This window comes from Trachypithecus francoisi, unplaced genomic scaffold, assembly GCF_009764315.1.
Source record: "Trachypithecus francoisi isolate TF-2019V2 unplaced genomic scaffold, Tfra_2.0 Lachesis_group4, whole genome shotgun sequence".
NCBI classification, from domain to species: Eukaryota; Metazoa; Chordata; class Mammalia; order Primates; family Cercopithecidae; genus Trachypithecus; species Trachypithecus francoisi.
In genome coordinates this window covers 755,038-778,271 of record NW_022681469.1, presented here as the reverse complement: position 1 = coordinate 778,271, position 23,234 = coordinate 755,038, and the positions used below count along the sequence as shown (strand labels likewise).

Below are 23,234 nucleotides of genomic sequence, written 5' to 3'. Positions count from 1 at the left end.
TTCTGCTTTGAGCTGGATTAAAATCACGGCCTCTGATTGCCAATTTTATTAGCAGCTCCATCCGTTTACAAGTTGAATGTATTTCACATTTGGAATCAGAATCCACTTGCACAATTAATATGAAGTCCTTTCCTTCGGAAACCAGGTCAGCCTTCCTTCTGAAAATTCCTTCCGCCAAACCATTCCAAACACGTCCTTTGTGCTGTATACCGAACACTGCATCAGAAGCCTTTTCCAAATGAGCTTTCAGAACCACGTGGCGACAGCACGCCCACCTCACATGATAGAAATTTCTACTCTTTCCTTCCACCAGCATAGTTCAGAAAAGAATAGGGAGTCCCTGAACCACCCCCCTGCCTGCTTGCCACTCTAAACATCAAACCTAAACAGAACCTATTCTTAAATAAATGTTCTTAGGAAAGTAATCCCTCTCTCATCCCTTATTCTGAAGTGGGTTTTTGTTATGACAAGTGTGAGATGAGAGCTCGCTTCTTTGGTGTTTGTGTCACCACACTTTTAAAAACCTGACGGAAGCCCAGAAAGCATTCTGAACACAAAATTTTTATGGACTATCAAGCAGTGAATCCTACGGGTGGTATTTTCATTCCCTGCCATTATGGGAAGGCCAAAAGTCTCCAAAAATAAGTCGTCCATTTCCAAACATCAAAATTCCCTCAGAGAGGCACACCAGATATTTGACACCCAAAACAAAACCCAACTCAGACAATCAATCCCCTGCTGGTGCCAAAGAGCACTTTAAAATCTCCACGGCCTAAGGTTGAGAAACTCCTCAGACAAAGGCAGTTTGACAAGTGAAATGGTCCCCACTCCTGTAAGAACGAGACGGATGTCCTTGTTCTGTACAGCCAGAGAGACGTGTTCTGACAGTACGGAGAATCTTCAGCCCATCCTGGGATGACCACTGGGAGAGAAAGGAGGCTCCAGAGACCTAGGATCCCATTCCAGGACTACCCACCTGGTGTCCTGTGGTACATTCCTCAACCACTCCAAGCCTCAGTCTTTCTGTCTGTAAACTGAGGACAGAAATATCTATATGGGTTATTCTGGGGAATACATGTCAGTGCACATGGAAGGCTCAGGGGTTCAAGATTTGGGGGTACCCAGAGTTACAGGGATGGGAGAGGCTGTCACTGTGAAGGGAGCACACTGGGAAGTTTTGGGGGTGATGGAATGATCAGTACCCTGACAGAGGAGGTGGCCACCTGAATCTATATGTAACACAGGACACCAAAAAAGGAAAGTCCATTTTACTTTATGATAAGTTAAAATTAAATTTTTTTTTTTTTTTTTTTTTTTTTTTTTTTTTTTTTTGAGGCGGAGTCTCGCTCTGTCGCCCCGGCTGGAGTGCAGTGGCGGATCTCAGCTCACTGCAAGCTCCGCCTCCCGGGTTTACGCCATTCTCCTGCCTCAGCCTCCCGAGTAGCTGGGACTACAGGCGCCCGCCACCTCGCCCGGCTAGTTTTTGTATTTTTAGTAGAGACGGGGTTTCACCGTGTTAGCCAGGAGGGTCTCGATCTCCTGACCTCATGATCCGCCCGTCTCGGCCTCCCAAAGTGCTGGGATTACAGGCTTGAGCCACCGCGCCCGGCAAAATTAAATTTTTTTAAAAAGCTCCAGAATCGGTTTTGTAACTATTAGTTCATCCCCTGCCACCTGCCATGGCCTCGAATGACTCTCACCAGAGACAGTCCTAGTCCTGGCACTACCCGGGAACGTCCTTGGTTTTCCGAATCCCAGTTAGAACTATTGGAGGGAACAGACAAAAACAAAGGAAGTGAAATGCCCTCTTACCACCTCCAGAGATGAGAGTTAACACTGAGTAACTGTCACCAAACACTCATCATCTCTCGTTTCTTTATGTTGCACACACAGAAGCCATTCAAGACAAATGCAGCTCGGTAATCCGAGGTCCAGTTTTCCAGTCGCCTGCAAGAGTCACCCACTTACCAGCCTCGTGAGGCAGAGTGACAAACAAAAAAGGTATTTAAAATGTGCAGAAGCAGGTGTTTCCAAGGGAGCCTCACCCATTTTTACTTCCTGTTCTAGGTATTTAAATAGTGACTGTGGCAGAGTTCTTAGAGATAACAGGAATTAAAAGAAAAAAATGCCCTTCTTTCAACACACTCTGTTTCCACAGTTTCCAAGCAGTGAAAAAGTGGATTGACTGTTTTCTGCTTCTCAGGTTTTCTGGCCTTCTATCAACTACGATTAAAAAACAAGTCCAGCTGGGTCTACATTTATGAAGGTCAACTTAAACTAATGTGGAAAGTGCTGCCAGGTGCTTTTATGTGGTGTGGAGGGTTATCTGCCATGAATGTAGCTGTTTGCTTTCTCTGAGAAGTGGAACATCGTGTCAGGAAAGATAAGAGAGGTTCTTAGTCAGCCGAGGCTCATCTGGCCTCCGTCTCTTGGGATTCGGCTGGATGAAAACCCTTTCTGCCATTTCTTAAGCTTTTTCTTCACCTCTCCACGCACAAAGAATCCTTAAACCTGGTCGTGCACAATGGCTATGCATGTAATCCCAGCACTTTGAGAGGCTGAGGCAGGAGGATCACTTGAGGTCAGGAGTTCAAGACCAGCCTGGGCAACACAGCGAGACCCCCATCTCTTAAAAAAAAAATTAATCATTTTTAATTTTTTTGCCCATTTTTTAGTTATTATATTTATTCGTGAACCCAAACTAAGACAAAACTTTTTTTTAATTAGCCTGGTGCAGAGGTGTGTACCTGTAGTCCCAGCTACTCAGGAGGCTAAGACGGGTGGATTGCTTGAGCGCAGGAATTCCAGGCTGCAGTGAGCCATGATTGCACCATGGTACTCCAGCCTGGGTGACAAAGTGAGACTCCATCTTAAAAAAAGAAAAAGTCCTAAAACTAGTAATATTTGTACATACCCAGGCATATCTTAAGGAATGTGTCACCCAGTGCCAGGGAGCTATTATTAGTTTGGGCCACATTTGGCTGCAAACACTTTTTCATAAGGAATTTGAAATTCTAAAGTAACCCTCCAAGAGGCAGTGGCCATGGCTCACCCGCAAAGCCAGGTGCATTGAGTGGAACTTTCTTAATGAGAATGACAGCTTAGCTGACCCCTGTGTCTCCTTGCGGCTTCACTTCCCTTCCTAGTCCCATATTCCTCACTTTCAAAATCTAAAGAAAAGTCGATGAGTAACTGCATCCAAAAGTTAGGTAATACTGCATGAACGCTGGGACAAAACAAACCCAGAATGCAGAAATGATGGTCACATAAAAGCATCAGCGTTACCACAGAGCTCATCAGAAGATGGGGCCTCAGGCTGCACCACCTAAACTTGGTCCTGTGCACCCTGTGTCGACAGCCCTATTCTTCACAGGAAGCTGGAGACCCTACATGCGGGCGTTTCATGGCACACAGAGATTCCCACTGTGTGTCAGGACGGGCCCCAACACCATCTCGGAGTAAAGCAGAGAGAGGACCATGACAAAGTGATTGCCCACCCTCACCTCCCTGGCGGACACCACTGACCTTGATCACCAGGTACAAAAACAAATCAGCTTGGAAGAAGAGCTGCCAGATGCTGAAACACACAGCTAAGCTCAGCACTGATAAGTCATTTTAAAAGCTCTTCCATTCCCTGCCCATCCCTTCTGAGCCTGACACCCCATATCCCGCTTCCTGAATCTAGCTTCATGAGTGAGCCCATTGTCTGGCACCTCCTTCTTCCAGAAGTCTAGGGTTCACAACATACCTCATTCCTTCTGCCCAGAACATCAGCCCTTAGGCTGATGGAGACCGAGCAGGAGAGACAGGGAACAACAAGCAGAGAAGCTCACAGACGTGCAAGGAGCAGGCTCTTCTTGGGGGAAGGGGCAGGTTGCTCATTACCATCCAACCAAACGGAATTAAAGGCTCCGGACCCCAAGAAGTAAAGATAGATTTGTACTTTTGTGGCAGTAAGGATCCTTTGATTTAAAAATAAACAATCATGCCATCTCCTTCACAAAGCCAGCAGAGTCCTGCTCTGATGGCTCTGCCTCTCAGCTCTGTGTGGGCTCCCTGGTGAATGAAAAGTCTGTGTAGGCAAATCGGAAGGCCAAAACAAAGGAGCAAAATGAACAATCTCCTGTCTTCACAGCCAGGTGCGCCCACTGGTTCTGAATCTGGATTCTCCAAGCAAAATCTGCATGAAAGGCTGACTCTATCATTGGCAAATGAAAGCTGTACTTCTTTAGCAAAAGGAAGTGGGGGCCTTTAGAAAACTGCCCCCCTAAACATAGGGGCTACCTGAGCAGGTTCACAAGTCAGCCTCCATGTAACTGAAGAACAGCGTAAAGCCCTTAACAAAGGGCTTATGTTCAAGTTAAACTTAAGGAAAAAGCACTGAGACCTGCACAAAGGATGCCCGGAAATCACAGAGAAAGGCGGGCCGGTGGGGAGGAAAACTCAAAGACTGAAGCATACGAAGAAAAGACCATTAGGCTGTCTGAACAGCCCTGCATAGCACAGCAATGTTACTTTGGCTACAAGCAAAGCTGAATCGTGTCACTAGAAAGGATGCCATGTTCCCCTGTGCTCAGCTTCGATAATGGTCTCACAGATAATTAATTAATGCCATAAGGGAGCCCTTCCGACCAGAAAGGAACAGGCAGAGTGGGTGATGGGAGGGCAGGAAACTAAATAAATCAGGGGAAAAGAATGTCCTTTAAGAGAGGAAGCAGTGAGGCTTCCACTACCACAAGGTGCTGCCAACAGCTGTTCTGGAAAATAAGTCAGCATCGTGGAGTGAGGCTCAAGGCCACGAGAATAAACTCAGAGACGGTAGTTATCGACCCTGGGTTTCACCAAGAGCTCCTTCACTGTCTACATGAGAAGGGTCCCTGCCTCTTGCTCAAGACAAGGCATCCTATATAAAAAGAATTGGTCTTTAGGTCTTGTTAACGTCAACCACTAGTTCTAACCTACAAGGCTTTTTGATGTAACAGAGAAGCAAAAACTTGGATCTCCTTGAACCACATGTGTTCTGGAGGCCTCAACCTGAAGTTGAATGTTAATAGGTAAATAAATAAATAGATTACAAATGGCACAGCTGGGCCAGATTTAAGGCCGCTCTGTGCATCTTTAATCGAGCCTCATTATTTGGAACAACGTAGTTGGCGTGACCACTGCCAAACAAGATCCAGACAGGAGAGAAAGACAAATGGCAGCACCTGTCTCGCACAAGTAAGCAAGCTTCTCCTTGCATTCTCTGTGGATTGTGTTCTGACAAAATGGCAGCAACACTGAGTGAGGAGGGTACAAGGTGGAGAGGACATAGGTAGCTGACACATGGCCACATTCTGCCCCAAGGTGGCTCCTGCAATGGGAAGACAACACATACATCTCACTGTTTGTCTGTATCACTGGGGCAGTTTCCAATTACGTGAGAATGTAGGTGATGCTTTTCACCTGGAGTCCTCGAAACAGTTCGAACGATGTCTGCATCCTTAATGTTTTGCCACAAAATGAGTGTGTCCGTAAGTCTCCTTATGACACAGCCTTCTGTTACCAGTGACACCGTGATCAGAGCCGAGGGAAACATGGAACCAGTTTTAATTATGAGTCAACTTTGCTCTTAGCCAAAATAACACTGCTGCATTGGTCATTGTCATTCAGTTTAGCAGCTTTCCTCTCTTCGTGCACTTCCATCTTTGAGTTTTCCCTTGCTTCCTTGATCAGCTACCCCCCACCTTTCTGACTTTCTCTGTGATTTTGGAAGAATGCTGTGAACTGGCCATTGCAATGGCAAGGAAAGCAGTCAAGGACCAGCCTCCAGCTCACACCATAATGACCGGCCTTCCCCGGGACACTCCACGCCCACTCCACGCCCACGTGTGCTTCATGTGTAGGTAAAGGGCGGCACTTGGCCTCAGAGCAAACAACTCTCCCATGAGGTGACTGGCCAGGTCAAGCCAAATGGAGGAAGGAATACAACCCCAGCAAGAGGCGACTGGGGCACAGCTGTACCTTCTTTGCTGATAGGGGGCAAGGCACCAGGAGGAGGCAGAGCGAGCACGGCCCCCAAGCCTCCTGTGCAGGACTCACCCGTGCTCCAGCATGGAAGGGTGAGGGCTTCACGCGGGCCCTGGGGGCACAGTGACTGGGCAACATCCCAGACGTGCAGGACCAGCATAGACACTCCCTCCCAGGACTCCAAGGCAGGTGGGCAAGGACCTCCTTTCCCAGCGCATGTGTTCCCTCTAACGCAGACAAACAGGTTAGGGAGTGTGAGGAGACCTCAAGACAAGGGAGGAATTCAGGGGACTCTGGCTTGAGGGAGGGAAGCGTCAACTCAGGAGTCCAGGGAGACTGTGTCAAGATACCTGGTTCTCTGCAGTTTTTGTTTGTTTGGGATTCTGACAATAAAGCACTACTGGAGACCAGAAGGGCCTTGAGGCCGGGAGGAAGGTGCCGGAGCCCAGCCGCGCTGAGCCCCCTCCGTCCCCGCCTGCGTCTGCTTCTGCGCCCCGTGAACACCGATTATCCTAACCTGTCATGTGTAATTCTGGCCCTGAAGCCGCCTGGAAACATTGGCTTTATGGTAAATCTTCTTAATAAACAAGATTAGCAGGGAAGGAGGTGCCGGGGACTGGAGGTTTTATGGGTTTAAAACAGGGGCGTCCGCCTGGGAAAGGAGCGGCTTCCACTCCCTCGCTGCCGTGAAGCTGCCGCCCTCCCTTTCCTCCCGCGGCTGCCACGGAGGAAAAATGTCCTCTGATTTCGGCGGCGCTGCCCGCGGGGCGTGCGGGGGACGCAGGTAGAAGCGAGCGCAGCGGGACATCAGAGGCCCAGCCCTCGCGGCACACGCGGCGCGAACACGAGCGGGGGGCGCACCCACGCCGGACCAGGGCCGCGCGCTCCAGGACCAGGGGGTGCCGAGTGGCGGGGCTGGGGGCGTGAGGCCCAGGAGCCGGCGGAGGGGCAGAAGGCCGCGCCGGGGAGGAAACTGAGGCAGGGGCGCGAGCCCTCCAAGCCGCCAGTGAGGACAGAGAGGCGCGCGACCCGCGGCCGGGGACTTGCGACCCAGAGCCTGAGGGTGTCGCGCTGGAACCCGAGACCCCCGGAGCCCCCACCCGCTCGCCAAGGCGCGCTCCCCACTCACTCACTGAGGCGCCCCTCCCCTCCGCCCCGTCACTCACCGAGGCGCCCCTCCCCCCACGCCCCCCACTCATTCATTGAGGCGCCCCTCCCCCCACGCCCCCCACTCATTCATTGAGGCGCCCCTCCCCCAGAACCTCTCACTTAGAGGCGCCCCTCCCCCAACGCCCCCACTCATTTATTGAGGCGCCCTCCCTGCATGCCCCCTCATTGAGGCGCCGCCCCTCCCCCCACCCCCTCACTGAGACGCCCCTCCCCCCGACCCCCTCACGGAGGCGCCCCTCACAACGCCCCCAACTCATTCAGAGGCGACCCTCCCCCCGTGCCCCCCACTCACCCAGGCGCCCCGGGAACTGCCGGCCGTGGGGGACAGACGAGGGGGCGGCAGGCAGGACGCGTGGCGGCAGCAGCAGCAGTAGCAGCAGCAGCAGTGGGAGCGGCGGCCCCATCCCCGCGGCCTGGCCGGCGGCTCTCAGTCCATGGCCGCGCGGGAGGCGGCGGGAGGCGGCCGAGTCTGGGCCCAACGAGGCGCGCGCCGCCAGCTCCTCCCGCCGCGCCTCTGGCGCTCTTGCGGCGACGCCGGGCTGAGCTTCAGCACCGGACAGCGCCCGGCCCCGCCCCGGCCCCGCCCCCGCCTGCAGGGCCCCACCCCCGGACGTGCGTCCGCCTTCAGACCACGCCCCGGCCACGCCCCCTCCCGCCCGCGCCGCGGCCCGAGCCCCACGCCCGGCCCTGGCCTCCCCCGCCCCGGCTCGCGCCCCTCCCCGCTCGGAACGCCCCGTCCGCCCCCGCGCGTCGCCTCCCAGCTGCATTCCTGCCGCCCGCCTGGCCCTCCGATCCCCTTCCCGCCTGCCGCCGCGCCCCTCCCGGCCCGGTGCTGGGGGTCGCACTGTCCCCGGGGACGGCTGGGGCTAAGCCGAACCTACTCTGCTGGCGACCTGGGCAGGCGGCCTCTACCCGCGGGGCCCCACGCGCGTCGAATTAACGCCTTCCAATCGTTTATTTAATTTAAACGTAACAGGCCACTCGCGCATCGGGTCGCGCAGAGGTGAACCCAGTCGGCCTCCCCTGCAGCGCGGGCGGCGCCCGGGCTCGGTCCCAGGAAAGCTCCCGGAGGGTCTGGGGTGTGGGCTGGGGCCAGGCGGGCTCTGGGGCACAGCAGGGTGAGGCCTCTTGCAGGCCCCGTCTCCTCACCGCCGTCCCGCCCGGGGTCCTGGGGGACATCGGGGTCCTCCTCAGGAGACAGCGCCACTTCCAAGAGGTCCTAAGACAAAGGGGCCAGTAGGGGCCTCTGAGTGGGAGGCAGGCTGCGCTTTTCCACAGCCCACTTCCCTCACACCCTACCCCAGGGCCACCCCCTGCCAGGTCCCTGTCCTGGTGACCCCACCTGGGCCCCCAACCTCCCCACCTGCTTCTGCCTTGGACAGAGAGGCCTGAGCCCTCCCGCGTGCCTCCCCACCACGTTCTCATTCCAAGGACATCTGCTCAGCGCCCTGTGGGTTTTCTCCTTCCCTGCCCAGTTCCCACAGCCATGCCTTCCAAGTCCCTTACCAGCCTGGGCAAGGCTGGCACCTGTGGACCGTGAATGGGAATTGGGGTGGCAGCGAGGGAGTTCCATTGTAGCCCAGCCATCTGCAATTCAGAGTTGGATATTGGGGCTGACCTAAGTCTCCTCCTCACGGACACCTCTGTCCTCAGACCTCCATCATCTCCTTGCTGGGGCCGCTCACCCTCCCATCCTTCAAGAAGGCAGCTCCTTTCTTTGTCACAGCCCTCCTTCAGTCACCTGTGCCCGGAGTGGGTGGTGGGTGGTCCGTTTATCCTTCACGCCCAGACGCCCAGGGGACCACCTCCCGGTAGAAAGCACCTCTCGCAGAATGCGGCAGCACAGAGCTCACAGTGGCTCCCAGACAGCCCTTCCCTCCTGCAAAGTCAGGTCCGTGTGTCAACCTGCGGATCCTACAAAAACAGCCACTAGTGGGGAGGATGGTAGCAGGGACTGGACAGATGGGGCTGCTTCTGGCTCATTATTTTTAGTAGCCTGGACTCTAATTTTTAACACAGCAGCGCTTGCCTCAAAACAAATGAGACTCCCCCAACAAAATCCATCCAGGAAAAAGGCTGTCCGCCTCACTGAACTACAGCAGCCCACAAACCACAGGGCGCACCCCAAATGTGGGCTTGGTGGTGATACAGTTTGGACATTTGTCCTGCCCAAATCTCCTGTTGAATTGTAATCCCCAGCGTTGGAGTTGGAGGTGGGGTCTGGTGGGAGGCTATGGCAGCATGGTGGAGGATCCCTCATGAACAGCTTAGGCCACCCCCTTAGTGATGAGTGAGCTCCCCGACTTCCTGTTCTGGTCATTTAAAGCTGTGTGATACCTCTCCCTGTGTCTCTCCCTCTCTCCCTCTCCCTGTGTCTCTCCCTAACTCTCTCCCTCTCCCTCCCTCCGCCTCTCCTTCTCTCTCCCTCTCGGTCTCTTCCCCTCTCCCTCTCTCTCTCTCCCTCCCCCTCTCTCTCCCTCCGTCCCCCTCTCTGTCCCTCTGTCCCTCTCCCTCTCTCTCTTCCTGTCTCTCCCATCCTCCCTATGTGACATGCCTGCTCTCCCTTTGCCTCCTGCCATGATCAGAAGCTCCCTGAGGCCTCCCCAGAAGCAGATGCCACCATGCTTCCGGTACCGCTAAATATAATACAACTAAATATTAAGAATCAACAGTTGTTGGGAGTGATGTAAATACAAAGTCATTTGGAGACTATGCATGAATGAAGATGGACACAACGATACAAGAACAGGTCTCGTCTAAGAACTGCTTATACTTTTGTTTCCTTTCTCAATCACACACTAACAGGGAAACCATGCTTTGTCTTTGCCTTCTATGGATGGCCTTTTCGGAGTGCAGACCTTAGTCTGTCCTTAAAATTCTCCCCAGCAAAGTAATAGAGCAGAGGATTGAAGCATGTATTGGCTGCCGCCAAGGCCAGTGTGATAACCACAGCTTTATGCAGCCTGTCTTCGCATATACGCACTTTCCATGTTACCAAGTGGAGGGTCCTCAGTGTGTGATAGGGCAGGAAACACAAGAAGAAGATGATCAAGGTGATGATGATGGTGGTCAGTGCCTTCCTGTGAGAAACCTGCAGCCCAGATTCTGGGACCTCCACTTTTAACAGAGCCCGAATGACCAGCAGATAACAGATGTTGAGTGTGAAAAACGGCAGCAGGAAGCCCATCACCAAGGCAATATAGTTCATGGTCTGCAGCTTAGTAATTTTGTAGAGATTCAGCTCTAAGCATGATATGACACTGCCCTTCTGCTCAGAGCCATTGTTGAGGAGTATTACTGAGGAAGCCATGGTAAGGATCCATATGATCCCACATAGCATCCAGGCACTCCTGATGCTGGTGACATGCAGAAGCCGAAAGGGGTGAACAGTTGCCAGGAAACGCACGGTCAGGAAATAAATACTGCTGTACATGTTGACATACAAGGAATAAGACATAATCCTGCAGGTCAGGTCTCCAAATACCCAGTTGGAGCCTCTAAGGTAATAGTCAGCCCTGAAGGGAAGCGTGCTTATGAACCATGAGCCTACAGAACCATGAGCCAATTAAGCCTCTTCTCTTACAAATTACCCAGCCTTGGGTATTTCTTTATAGCCATGTGAGAATGGCCTAACACAGGTGGTAAGAGAAGTCTGTGTGGGGGTGTTGGGAGGCTGGGAAGAGTGGTACCACCAGATGGCTCGGGGTCCGGTGCGTCCTGGGAGGTCCTGAGCCATCTATGGAGTCAGTGACGGAAGCCACGGGGGAAAGGAAAGGTCAGAGTGAGCCCGCAGAGGGAGAGCCTCTTCATGACGGGTCCATGAGGTGATTCGGACGCACAGGGGTGGGACATGGGATTCTCTTCAGTGAAAACTACTTTGTGAGGCCTTAACACCATTTCTCTGGTCCAGATGGGGGTCTGAGGAACCAAGTGCTCTGCCTAAACGAGGACGACCTGGAGAGGTCTGTCGCCTGAATGAGTCACTGAGTTTACACTGCAGGAGAGCTGCTCCCAAGACCAAGGCCCTGCGATTCCCAGAGGCTGTCGGACCGTGGCATCCCTTGGTGTGCACAGTGGGCGTGGAGAAGGACCCAGAGTCTACAGCCTACATCCTGGAGGACTGTGTATCTTGGGAGGGGCCAGGGCTTATCTGTACTTTCATTGTTTGACTTGCTGCTTGCTTAATGGTAGTTTCCCGAACAAGGTCCTGTTTCACCCCAAGGCCCCTGAACTTCAGGACGCTGACTGTGTCAAAGCAAGGGTAAACACAAACAAGCCGCAAGAAAAGGAAAATGAAAACCAGAGGCACTGGAGGGATCACAACAAAAAGCACCTTGAGAAGCACAGCGCCTACAAGACAGCAGCGCAGCGTGGCCGGCTAGTGGCCGGCTCCCCGCCTCAAGCACCAGACACCCCAACCCAGGTTCCGAGAGGGGGCAGGTCAACCTTGGATAAAATAAACTCCAGGAGGCCGGGCACAATGGCTCATGCCTGTAATCCCAGCACTTTGGGAGGCCGAGGCAGGCAGATCACTTGAGGTCAGGAGTTCAAGACCAGCCTGGCCAACACGGTGAAACCCCGTCTCTATTAAAATATGAAAATTAACCAGGTGTGGTGGCAGCACCTGTAATCCCAGGTACTTGGGAGGCTACGGCAGGAGAATCGCTTGAACCCAGGAGGCAGAGGTTGCAGTGAGCTGAGATCGTGCCACTGCACTCCAGCCTAGGTGACAGAGCGAGACTCCATCTCAAAAAAAAAAAAGGAAACTCAAGGAAAGGAAATACAAAGGGTGGAGAGAGGAATAAAAATGTTGTTTAGCAAACCAAGGCTGGTTCCAGAACTCCATCTGATATGGCCCAGACTTCCAATCTAAAAGGAAGACCGTGCTGGCCAGACAGGTGGTCACCATTAGATTCTTAGTGCTTGACCCAACAGGTGCAGAGGCGTGTCTGTGTCTGTCTGTGTAAGAACACATTTGAATGCTGTACAAGGCACATACGTGAACCTTGTACCACATGCACAGCTTTCAAACATGCTCTTATATTCTCCGAGCCCTTTAGTGGGAATGTCTCCTACATACATTTATGCTTTGTACCTTCCTACTTATGAAATTAACCCCTCATTGTCACACTTGCTGATACGCATGCTGTATGCCCATAGCATGCCACGGTCTGTACACAGTGCAACCTTGTAGTTTCCATGCAGTAGTAACATATCCCTCACATTTGTAATCATAGGTCAAGGAATAACTCTTCCAAGATTTTCAAGGTCGAAAGGCCTGTCTCAAACAGTTCCTGACTCACACATATTCCTTCAAGGGCATCCCATCTGCCGGAGGAGTCCAGTTGAGTGGGACAACAGTGGTGTGTACCAGGGGAGTACACAGAAGGTCAGGGCTCAAATTCCAGTCCTGCGGCGCACCAGCTCCATGATCGTGAACGCGGCACCAGCTCCGTGATCCTGAACCCCGCACCAGCTCCGTGATCATGAAGGAGACACCAGCTCCGTGATTGTGCTAAATGGCATAGCAATTCTGGCCAACCATGATGAAATTTGAATGATTTATTAGATTAGTCAAAACTGCCAGATTGGCCACTTTTAATTGGCCATTTTTCACCATTTAAACACACCCAGGTCTAGTTGAATGGCAAATGTGGTGAGTCACCTAAACCCAGTCTGTGTGATGGAAAGTGGATGTCAGCCCGTGGAGACAGTAGCTCAGTTTTCTGCTTATGATGTTAACTGTGCCCAGTCTACAGGGGAAGAGCAAGTCACGCCCACCCCTGCCGCTTCTGAGAAGAGGGCCCCACAAGCTTCCCTCTGCTGAGGGAGGGGAGTCAGGAAATGGCCCATCACTCTTCGGTGGCTTGTCCTGTTGTGGACACCTCCTCCCTGCAGGAAACGTCCTGCCCCAAAAGGGTGACACTTCTGTTCAGTACCAAGTGCCACTGACTCCAGCGTGCAGTTGCAGGGTGGGAAACAGGAAGCTGCACCCCCCAAAACAGAACAGCCCAACGGGTTCACCTTGCCCACTGCCAAATTATCAAGACAGGGTAATTGCAGTAGAGAAAGAGTAATTTATGCAGAGCTGGCTGTGCGAAGACTGGAGTTTTATTACTCAAATCAGTCTCCCTGAAAACTCGAGGATCAGAGATTGTAAGGATAATTTGGTGAGTAGGGGCTCGGGAAGTGGGGAGTGTTGATTGGTCGGGTTGGAGATGGAATCAGAGGGGGTCGAAGTGGGTTTTTCTTGCTGTCTTCTGTTCCTGGTGGGGATCACAGAACTGGCTGAGCCAAATACCAGTCTGGGTGGTGTCAGCTGGTACATCAGAATGCAGGGTCTGCAATATCTCAAGCACTGATCCTAGGTTTTACAGCAGTGATGTTATTCCCAGGAGCAATGTGGGGAGGTGTAGAATCTTGCAGCCTCCAGCTGCATGATTCCTAAATCATAATTCTAATCTTGTGGCTAATGTGTTAGTCCCCAGGCAGGAAGGGGGTTTGTTTTGGGAAAGGACTGTTATCATCTCTGTTTCAAAGCTAAACCATAAACTAAGTTCCTCCCAGAGTTAATCTGGCCTACGGCCAGGAATGAACAAGGACAGCTTGGAGGTTAGAAGCAAGATGCAGTCAGTTAGGTCAAATCTCTTTCACTGTAATAATTGTCTGTTACAATCTTTGCAAAGGTGGTTTTAAAAATATTGCTCCTGGACCCCAAATGTCTGAAGAATTGGCCTTAGCACGTTACTGTATTATCAATATTTTGCCAGTCAGCAGACAACAAAAAGGGGAGAGGAAGTCTGGATTGTCCATCTTGGGTGGTGTTAGTGTTGGTGTTGGTAGTGATGGTGGTGGAAGTGGAGGTGATGGTAGGAGTGATTGTTACAGTGGTGTTGATGTTGAGGGTGTCAGTGTTGGTGGTGGGATGGTGGTGATCATGGTGGCAGTGATGGGGGTGGCAATAGTGGTGGTTAGGGGTGATGGTGGTAATCATGGTGACTATATATGGCCTTGGTGGTGGTAGAAAAGGTGATGCTGGAGGTCGTGGTGGTGGTATTGAAATTGGCAGTGTTAGTTGTGGTTATTGTGGTGCTGCTGAAGGTGGTCAGAGATGGTGACAGTGATAGTGGCGATGGTGATTGTGATGGTGGTGGTATTGACATTGGCAGTATTGCTGATGGTGATGCTGGTGGTGACGATGGTAGAGACGATGGTGATTTCGATGGTGGATGTGTTGATGAAGGTGGTGATTGTTGTGGTGGTACTGATATTGATATTGACAGTAATCCTGATGGTGGTACTGATGGTGATGGGAAAAGTGGTGGTGATTTTGACAGTGGATGTGTTGTTGAGGAACGTGGTGATTGATATGGTGACGGTAGTGGTTATTGTGGTGGTGCTGGAGGGCAATGGTAGACATGATGTTAAAGGTGGTGATGGTAATGGTGGTGAAGCTGGTGGTGACAGAGATGGTCATGGTGGCAGTGGTGGAGCTGATGGTGATGGAAGGGGTCGTGGTGGTTGATATGGTTTGGATGTGTGTCCCCACCCAAATCTCATGTGGAATTGAAATCCCGTGTTGGAGGTGGGGCCTGGTGGGAGGTAATTGAATCATGGGGGTAGATTTCCCCCTTTGGTGCTGTTCTCATGGTAGAATTCTCACGAGATCTGGTTAAAAGTGTGTAGCACCTCCTGCTTCTCTCTCTCTGCCTCCTGCTCTGGCCATGCGAGATGTGCCTGCTTTCCCTTCACCTTCCACCACAATTGTAAATTTCCTGAGGCCTCTCCAGCCATATTTCCTGTACAGCCTACAGAACCATCAGCCAATTAAACCTCTTTATAAATTACTCAGTCTCCGGGAAGTGGGGAGTATTGTTATGGTGGTGGTGGTGGGGTTATTAGTGGTGATGAAGCTGGTGGAGGTGGAGCTGTTAGTGATGGTAAAGCTGGTGGTGGTAGAGGTGGCTGTGGTGGTGGTGGTGGAGGTGGTGATGGTGGAGGTGGAGCTGTTAGTGATGGCAAAGCTGGTGGTGGTAGAGGTGGCTGTGGTGGTGGTGGAGGTGGCTATGGTGGTGGTAGAGGTGGTGATGGTGGTGGTGGAGGTGGAGCTGGTGATGATGGAGGTGGTGATGGTGGTGGTGGTGCTAAAGCTGGTGGTGGTGGAGGTGGCTATGGTGGTGGTGGTGGAGGTGGTGATGGTGGTGGTGGAGGTGTTAGTGGTGATGAAGCTGGTGGTGGTGGTGGAGATAGAGCTGTTAGTGATGGTAAAGCTGGTGGTGGTAGAGGTGGCTGTGGTGGTGGTGGTGGAGGTGGTGATGGTGGAGGTGGAGCTGTTAGTGATGGCAAAGCTGGTGGTGGTGGTTTATGGCAGTGCAAGAATGGACTAATACAGTGGTGGGGGTGGAGGTGGAGGTGTTAATGGTGGTGAAGCTAGTGGTGGTAGAGATGGTGACAGTGGTGGTCATGGTGGTGGAGGTGGAGCTGGTGATGATGGAGGTGGAGCTGTTAGTGATGGTAAAGCTGGTGGTGGTAGAGGTGGCTGTGGTGGTTGTGGTGGAGGTGGTTATGGTGGTGGTGGAGGTGGTGATGGTGGTGGTGGAGGTGTTAGTGGTGATGAAGCTGGTGGTGGTGGAGGTGGTGATGGTGGTGGTGGAGGTGGAGCTGTTAGTGTGAAAGAAACCAAATGAAATCTACAGGCAGGCAGCCCGGGCGGCGCCTTGAGCCTAGTTAGAAGTTGACCCTACAGGCAGACAGCCCGGGTGGCGCCTTGAGCCTAGTTAAAAGTTGACGCCGGACCTAACCGATAATGTTATCTATAGATTTCAGATGTTGTATAGACAAGCAATGTGAAAGTCCCTGTCTTGTTCTTTTTCTGTTCTAATTACTAGTGCTTGCCATATATCTCTCAACTTCCTGAGCCCAGTATAAACATATCCCACCATATGTCTCCCCTCCATATATCCCTCAACTTCCTGGGCTCATCCCACCATATGTCTCCCTACCATATATCTTTCAATTCAAAGACTACCATATATCTCAACTTTAGAAGGACACCACCTGGAAAATCCCCGATAAGAACACAGCCGTTTGTGAGAGCGCGGGAACCAATAAAAAACTGCTAAATGTATAAACTTAAAATGTTAACCAATTGTAATGCTGTAACCTAGAGAATTCCCTCGTTCCTCTGCAACTTTACAAGTCCTGTTTACATTAGGCTATAAAAGGCAAGCGCACGCATTGTTCAGGGCCCTCCTGTATGTTGTGGAACGGAGGGACCAAGTTCGAACTTGCATTAAAGATCCTTGCCGCTTGGCTTTGACTCTGGACTCTGGTGGTCTTTTTCGGGGAACAAACGGTCTGGGCATAACAAGTGATGGTAAAGCTGGTGGTGGTAGAGGTGGCTGTGGTGGTGGTGGAGGTGGTAGTAGAGGTGGTGATGGTGGTTATGGTGATAGTGGTGAAGTTGTGGTAACAGAGGTAGAGCTGGTGGTGATGGAAGTGTCAGTGGTGGTGATGCCTCTGTCTGCACACCCCCTTTCCCACTGAGGGCAAACAGCACTTCCATTTTTATCTGTGGGACTTCTGCCCTTGAACCCTTGTCCCTCAGGACAGGCCACCTGGTAAAGGCTCATGGCATCCACAGGCCAGCAGGTGCTCTCTCCCTAGGATGTGAGTCATGCGTGGAGTGACACAGGAGGAGATGACCAGAGCTGCCTCAGGCCTGCAGCAGCACCCAAGCCTGCCTGTATTAGTTCATTCTCACACTACTATAAAGAAATACCTGAGACTGGGTAATTTACAAAGAAAAGAGGTTTAATTGACCAACAGTTCCCTCAGGCTATACAGGAAGCAAAGTGGCCTCTGCTTCTGGGGAGGCCTCGGGAAACTTATAATCATGGCGGGAGATGAAGGGGGAGCAGGCATGTCTTACGTGGCTGGAGCAGGAGGAAAAGAGAGACGGGGGAGGTGCCACACACTTTAAAACAACCAGATCTCACAAGAACTCACTGCCACCACGCCCACACCAAGGGGATGGTGTTAAACCATCAGAAACCACCCCCGTGATCCAGTCCCTTCCCACCAGGCCCCACCCCCAACAGTGAGGATTGTTAATTCAACATGATTTGGGTGGGGACACAGATCCAAACCGCGTCACTGCCAATGAGTGCCGAGGCCTGGGTCCCATGCTCAGGTCTGTATCTGCATCTTTTCCTGACTCTGGGGGCTCCCTACCTTCCAGTAAAGTCTTTTGTGGGCCCAGTTGCCAGCCCCTTTCAGTCACCTGCATTGACAGACTTGGTGACCTGTGTAAGTCGGCAGGTCTCAGTCTTACTGTTATTAATAAACAGTTCAGCCATTGATCATAACAAAAATATCTAACTCCATAAAGCACTGATTAGGTGCCAGTGATTACGACAATAGTTAGGTGCCATTCTCATTCGCATTCCACACATGAGGAGACCAAGGCTGAGACGGTCTAAATCATCTTCCCAAGACCCCCACAGCCAGCTAAGTGGTGGGTTCAGGGTTCAAATCCACTCAGTCTCACTCCAGAGTTCAGGGTCCCATTCTTGCCATCCCAATTCACCGAATTCTCCATTTGTGGATTCTATTGCCTGAAGCCAGCACGTCTGAGGCCTCCTAACCCTGGCTGGGAGGGCAGCCAGCCCACTCACCAGGGAGGTGACTGGCTATTATTCACAGTGTGGGCGCAGAGGTGTCTGGCATCCGAGGCATTTTGTTGCTTCTTTTACTGAGGCAGAGGGACGGAGAAGCAACATGTGATCATCTCACCTCACCAGCACTGCAACTCAGCAAAAGTCAAACTCTCCCGACAAACTGGTTAATGAATCTGCTGGAAGACATTCTTATTCTATGGGACTTTCTCTGAATGTTCGAGATGGTACTTACAGGTCTCCCGGCAAAGCAACAGAAAAACCAAGCCAGAGTCTTGGGAGCTGACCCCACTCCTGGCTATTCACGCCAACATCTGTGCTTCCCCAGGGGGCCAGCCACTGCCCAGTTCACTCCATGCCTCCTATACCCACAAGCCACTAAGCCTGAGGAGGCGAACGTCCAGCCTGCCTGGAAGCAGGCTCTTCCCTAGACCAGGGGCAAACACCATGGAGCTTCCCGTCAGCTCTCCAGACAGCTCTGCTCTCAGTGGGTTGGAGGCAACAACCTGTGGCTGGAACATGGCCTGATGGGAGAGCCTCCCGAGTAGCTGGGACTACAGGCATGTGCTACCACATCCAGCTAATTTTTGTATTTTTTTGTAGAGATGGGGTTTCCCCATGTTGCCCAGGCTGGTAACTCCCGAGCTCTAGCAATCTGCCCATCCTGGCCTCCCACAGTGCTGGGATTACAGGCAAGCACCACTGCACCAGCCTATTATTTATATTTGATATAGCATTTTTTTTTTTTTTTTTTTTTTTTTTTTTTTTTTTTTTTTTTTTTTTTTTTTTTTTTTTGAGACGGAGTCTTGCTCTGCCGCCCAGGCTGGAGTGCAGTGGCCGGGTCTCAGCTCACTGCAAGCTCCGCCTCCTGGGTTTACGCCATTCTCCTGCCTCAGCCTCCCAAGCAGCTGGGGACTACAGGCGCCCGCCATGTCGCCCGGCTAGTTTTTTTTTGTATTTTTAGTAGAGACGGGGTTCCACCGTGTTAGCCAGGATGGTCTCGATCTCCTGACCTCGTGATCCGCCCGTCTCGGCCTCCCAAGTGCTGGGATTACAGGCTTGAGCCACCGCGCCCGGCCTTGATATAGCATTTAACAGAAATTTGTTGTGATAATTTTTCACCTTTTGCTAAGTTGAAATGTTTTATTTTATTTTATTTTATTTTACTTTTTCAAGATGGAGTCCCACTCTGTCGCCCAGGCTGGAGTGCAGTCGCGCGATCTTGGCTCACTGCAAGCTCTGCCTCCCGGGTTCACGCCATTCTCCTGCCTCAGCCTCCCGAGTAGCTGGGACTACAGGCGCCTGCAACCTCACCCACCTAATTTTTTGTATTTTTAGTAGAGACGGGGTTCCACCGTGTTAGCCAGGATGGTCTCTATCTCCTGACCTCGTGATCTACCCGCCTCGGCCTCCCAAAGTGCTGGGATTACAGGTGTGAGCCACCGCGCCCGGCCAAAGCACATCTTTTTAAAAAAACTAATTAAAGAGATGCCATGCTTATGGCTGGGAAGTTAATGTAAAAACCATCCTCTTCTCCCTCATTAGTTATAAATTTAATATAATCTCAATCAAAATTGCATGGGATTTCTAGAACTTGGTAAACTAAAATTCATATGGGGGAGAAGCCAATCATCCTAAAAGTTTTAAAAGCTTACAAGATACTTAAAGATCACTCTAAGACTCAGGAGAAGATGAAATATCCAGGGAGGGAAGTCGATGTTGGGGCCACTTTTGTTCAAGGTGGTATTTCCTGGCCTTGACGGTGACCCTGAGAGGCTGCATGTGGGGAACGAAGGAGTTGGAGTCTGGAGCTCTCAAGGGCAGGGGTGGAACAGTCCCTGCAAAGCTGCCCCATGTGAACTTCAGCCTGGCTTCAAGCCATCCCAATGCTCCCAGAACCCCAAACCCTGAAATTACACTCAGGTGATCGCAACATTAAAACATGTTTATCTTCTTTAGACAAAATACTCTAAACTGAGATTCTTCAATTAATAGGAATGAACATTTTTATGACAACGGATATGTATCAATACGTATTTCAGTGTCATGATGTACTAATGTAAACCAGTTTGCTGCCCCAAAACAATGTATACCAATTACACCATCATTTTCCAGAAGTGGGGATTATACTTTTAAAACACTGCTTTAGTAATTGAAAATAGTAACTGCAGCCTCAGACTCCTGGGCTCAAGAGATCCTTCTGCCCTTGCCTCCCAAGCAGCTGGGGACTACAGGTGCACACCATGCCTGGCTTCTCATTTCTGTGCTAATTACATGTCAGTTGGCCTGTGAGTGTCCTGACAGTACTGGCTCCAGCAGCAGCTTCTGGTCCTGGCTTCTCAAGTAAGTTCTGATTCTGTGCATTCACCTGTCTCTCCAGTTTTCAGGGTAGCAGTTTGCCCCATGGCCTCATTTCTCTGATGGATCTGAGAAGAGCTGCTGATTTTCCATTTGCTCAGTTTTTTTCTTGTTGTGGGGACAGCAGTTATAACTTCCAAGCTCTTTACTTCTCAAATCATTATCTTTTGATATTAAAATGGTTTTAGTTTTACATGTAGATTTGTATTCCATCTGGAATATTTCTTTTATGCATTACATAAGGTAGAGAACTAACTTTTCTTAGTGAAAATCTGTCATTCCCCATTTATTTGGGATGGCTCTTCATTATACAAAATGTCCCACTAAGTGTGTGTACTCTGTGCTTCTCGTTCTCTTCCGTCGGCCTATTTGCCTATTCCTAACCACTTCCATACTGTAGCTTTTTAATACACTCTTCAACACTGGCTAGCGCAAACTCCCTCTGATTCTTCCTGGCGATTCTCTCGTGTTGCCTCTCCTCTGTATTGGAGCACATTCCCTCCCTCCTGTCAGATGTTAATTACCTGTGTTATTTTTCTTTTCTCTGCCAGACTTTCTAGAAGTTTTCTAGTTGTTTTATTCATTTATTTTATCATATCTTTGGGAGTTTTTTTTAAATTCATAAATGTATCCTCACATATTTACTCATTTGTTCCCTTTTTAGTTTTCTATTTTTTGCTTCTTGAATTAAATGCTCAATTCTTCTTTATTATACAAATACTACTACTGCATTCCCATTTGGAAAATATTCAGTCTGTACAGAAATACACAGAGGAAAATGTAAGAGTTCCTTTACTTGCATCCCCACTTCCCAGTCTTCTCCCAGAAGTAAGAACCATCAGCAGTTGTACCCAAACACATATGTTACTTATGCTCAAATGTCATTTTTTAAATAAGTGACATCATACTCTTTGTACTGTTTTGACTTGCTTTTTCAAAAATTTTACTTTGCATATGACTTAGAGATAGGTATGCTTGCCTCATTTCAGGTAAAGGCTACATAATATTCCCTAGTTCAGACATGCTGTGTTTAAATTCTGTACTCCATTATTGAAGAATATTTAGCTAGCTTTCCAACAGAAACTCTTCAGATACCTGCAAAACAGTATCTACAAGAAACAACCTCAGCCAGCATGCGGACACTTGGACACTTCAGTTGCTAACACAACGAAATGCTTCCCAATCCATCGGTAGGTAGCAGGGTCCCCAGTGTTCATACTGGATGACAATATGGTTCTCAGCTTGGTACACACATCCCGTAAAGGTTCAATTACAAAACACGCATGCAAAAAGTGGTGGCTTTCGTGCACCCCAGGAATTACTAATGAAAATGCAGTACGAACAACCACAAAGTGAGAATCGGAGCTGGTATCTCTACCCCACCCCTCTGTGCAGACACTGTTCTGAAAGGTTTACTCAGGCATTAATTCACTTACTATTTGCAGCAATCCAAGGAGGATGTGCCATTATCTCCACTTCACAAACCTGCCCATAGTCACATCACTACTGAGTGGGAGAGCCAACACAGGGGCCCAGACAGCCTGGGTCCTGCAGACCCGTTCTTCACTGAAAACGTCATATTGACAGCAGCTACCATATTCCAAGGCATGTTCCTAATGCCAAATGTGTAAGATGGAGGAAATCACATTCACTTAAGGGCATTATTTACTGGTGTTCAACTAACCTCTCCCAAATCCACCCTTGGATAACACCCACAAAGTCCTAGGCCAGGAGTCTGCCGGGACTTAGGCAGCAGGTCTCTCTTAGCCCACAAGGTCTGGGCCTCGCTGGGATGGCAGTGGGAAAGCGGGCATTCGGGGTGATGTGTCATGGGTGCCCAGAAGATGCTCCCGCTGTCTAAAACTTGGGGAAATAAAGCAGTGAGGAGATAGCCATCCCAGCAGGTGCCCCAGTGCTCACTCCCCATGGGCAGCAGGTGCCCCAGTGCTCACTCCCCATGGGCAGCAGGTGCCCCAGTGCTCACTCCCCATGGGCAGCAGGTGCCCCAGTGCTCACTCCCCATGGGCAGCAGGTGCCCCAGTGCTCACTCCCCATGGGCAGCAGGTGCTGCCAACACTGAAGAAACAGTACCTGCTTCAACAAGGGCAGAAAGACCCCGGAGCGCAGGGATCAGGCATCACCAGTAACCACTGACACAACGAGAGCACTGCCAGCTGACAACCAAGAGGACCCACAGGAGCCTCCACTGGTGACTCACCAGCCCCAGGGCCGAGGACCTAAAGAGCCAGGCAGTCTACACATTCTTACCTGGTCAGTATAACCAGAACAACGCCAGCCCAGCACGTGAGGTCTCACTTAGGCCTAACAATGAAGTTACAGCTTCTTACCCGTTTCCTTTTTTTTTTTTTTTTTTTTTTGAGACGGAGTCTTGCTCTGTCGCCCAGGCTGGAGTGCAGTGGCCGGATCTCAGCTCACTGCAAGCTCCGCGTCCCGGGTTTACGCCATTCTCCTGCCTCAGCCTCCCGAGTAGCTGGGACTACAGGCGCCCGCCACCTCGCCTGGCTAGTTTTTTGTATTTTTTAGTAGAGACGGGGTTTCACCGTGTTAGCCAGGATGGTCTCGATCTCCTGACCTCGTGATCCGCCCGTCTCGGCCTCCCAAAGTGCTGGGATTACAGGCTTGAGCCACCGCGCCTGGCCTTCTTACCCGTTTCCTAAGGAATCACCCAACACACAGAGCCTGGGGCTTCAGGAAGGATACAGATCATTTCAGCAGCACATGCTCTTTTAACTCCCTTCCCATTCCCAAAGGGTCTGTGGCCATTTGCCAGACAGCCTGGGCCTGGGAAGGCTGAAGTGAAGGGTGTCAGGGAATCCGGGACAATGACCACAGACTAATTCTAGCCCCTGCGAGCCAGCACACCGTGATGTCCTCCAGTCACAGTGGGCCTCCAAGACTACGCCCCATTATTTCTCCGGCACCCAGGTGTGTTGTTGGAATATTAACCCTCAGTACTGTGCAGAACTACCTCTCAGTTCCCCAGGAGGAAGACACCTATTC

The 23,234-nt window shown here is 51.0% G+C and overlaps 2 protein-coding genes across 2 annotated transcripts in view; both read right to left on the bottom strand.

Annotated features, from left to right (window-relative positions):
• The window catches only part of PTPRN2 (protein tyrosine phosphatase receptor type N2), a 981,520-nt gene extending 973,785 nt beyond the window's left edge, over positions 1-7,735 (bottom strand). The window contains exon 1 of the mRNA XM_033192278.1: positions 7,472-7,735. Within this exon, the coding sequence (XP_033048169.1) occupies positions 7,472-7,583 (112 nt within the window). The 5' untranslated portion in view covers positions 7,584-7,735. The remainder of the gene's footprint in view (positions 1-7,471) is intronic.
• Positions 7,736-9,869: 2,134 nt separating this feature from the next.
• On the bottom strand, positions 9,870-10,557 carry LOC117072675 (cysteinyl leukotriene receptor 2-like). The gene has a single exon (XM_033193043.1). It carries the CDS (start codon positions 10,517-10,519, stop codon positions 10,010-10,012), a length of 510 nt encoding a protein of 169 aa, XP_033048934.1. The 5' UTR covers positions 10,520-10,557; the 3' UTR covers positions 9,870-10,009.
• Positions 10,558-23,234: the final 12,677 nt, after the last annotated feature.

Excerpts from the sequence above, each read along its gene's own strand:
- LOC117072675 (XM_033193043.1), bottom strand. The coding sequence starts at position 10,519 with ATGCTATGTGGGATCATATGGATCCTTACCATGGCTTCCTCAGTAATA.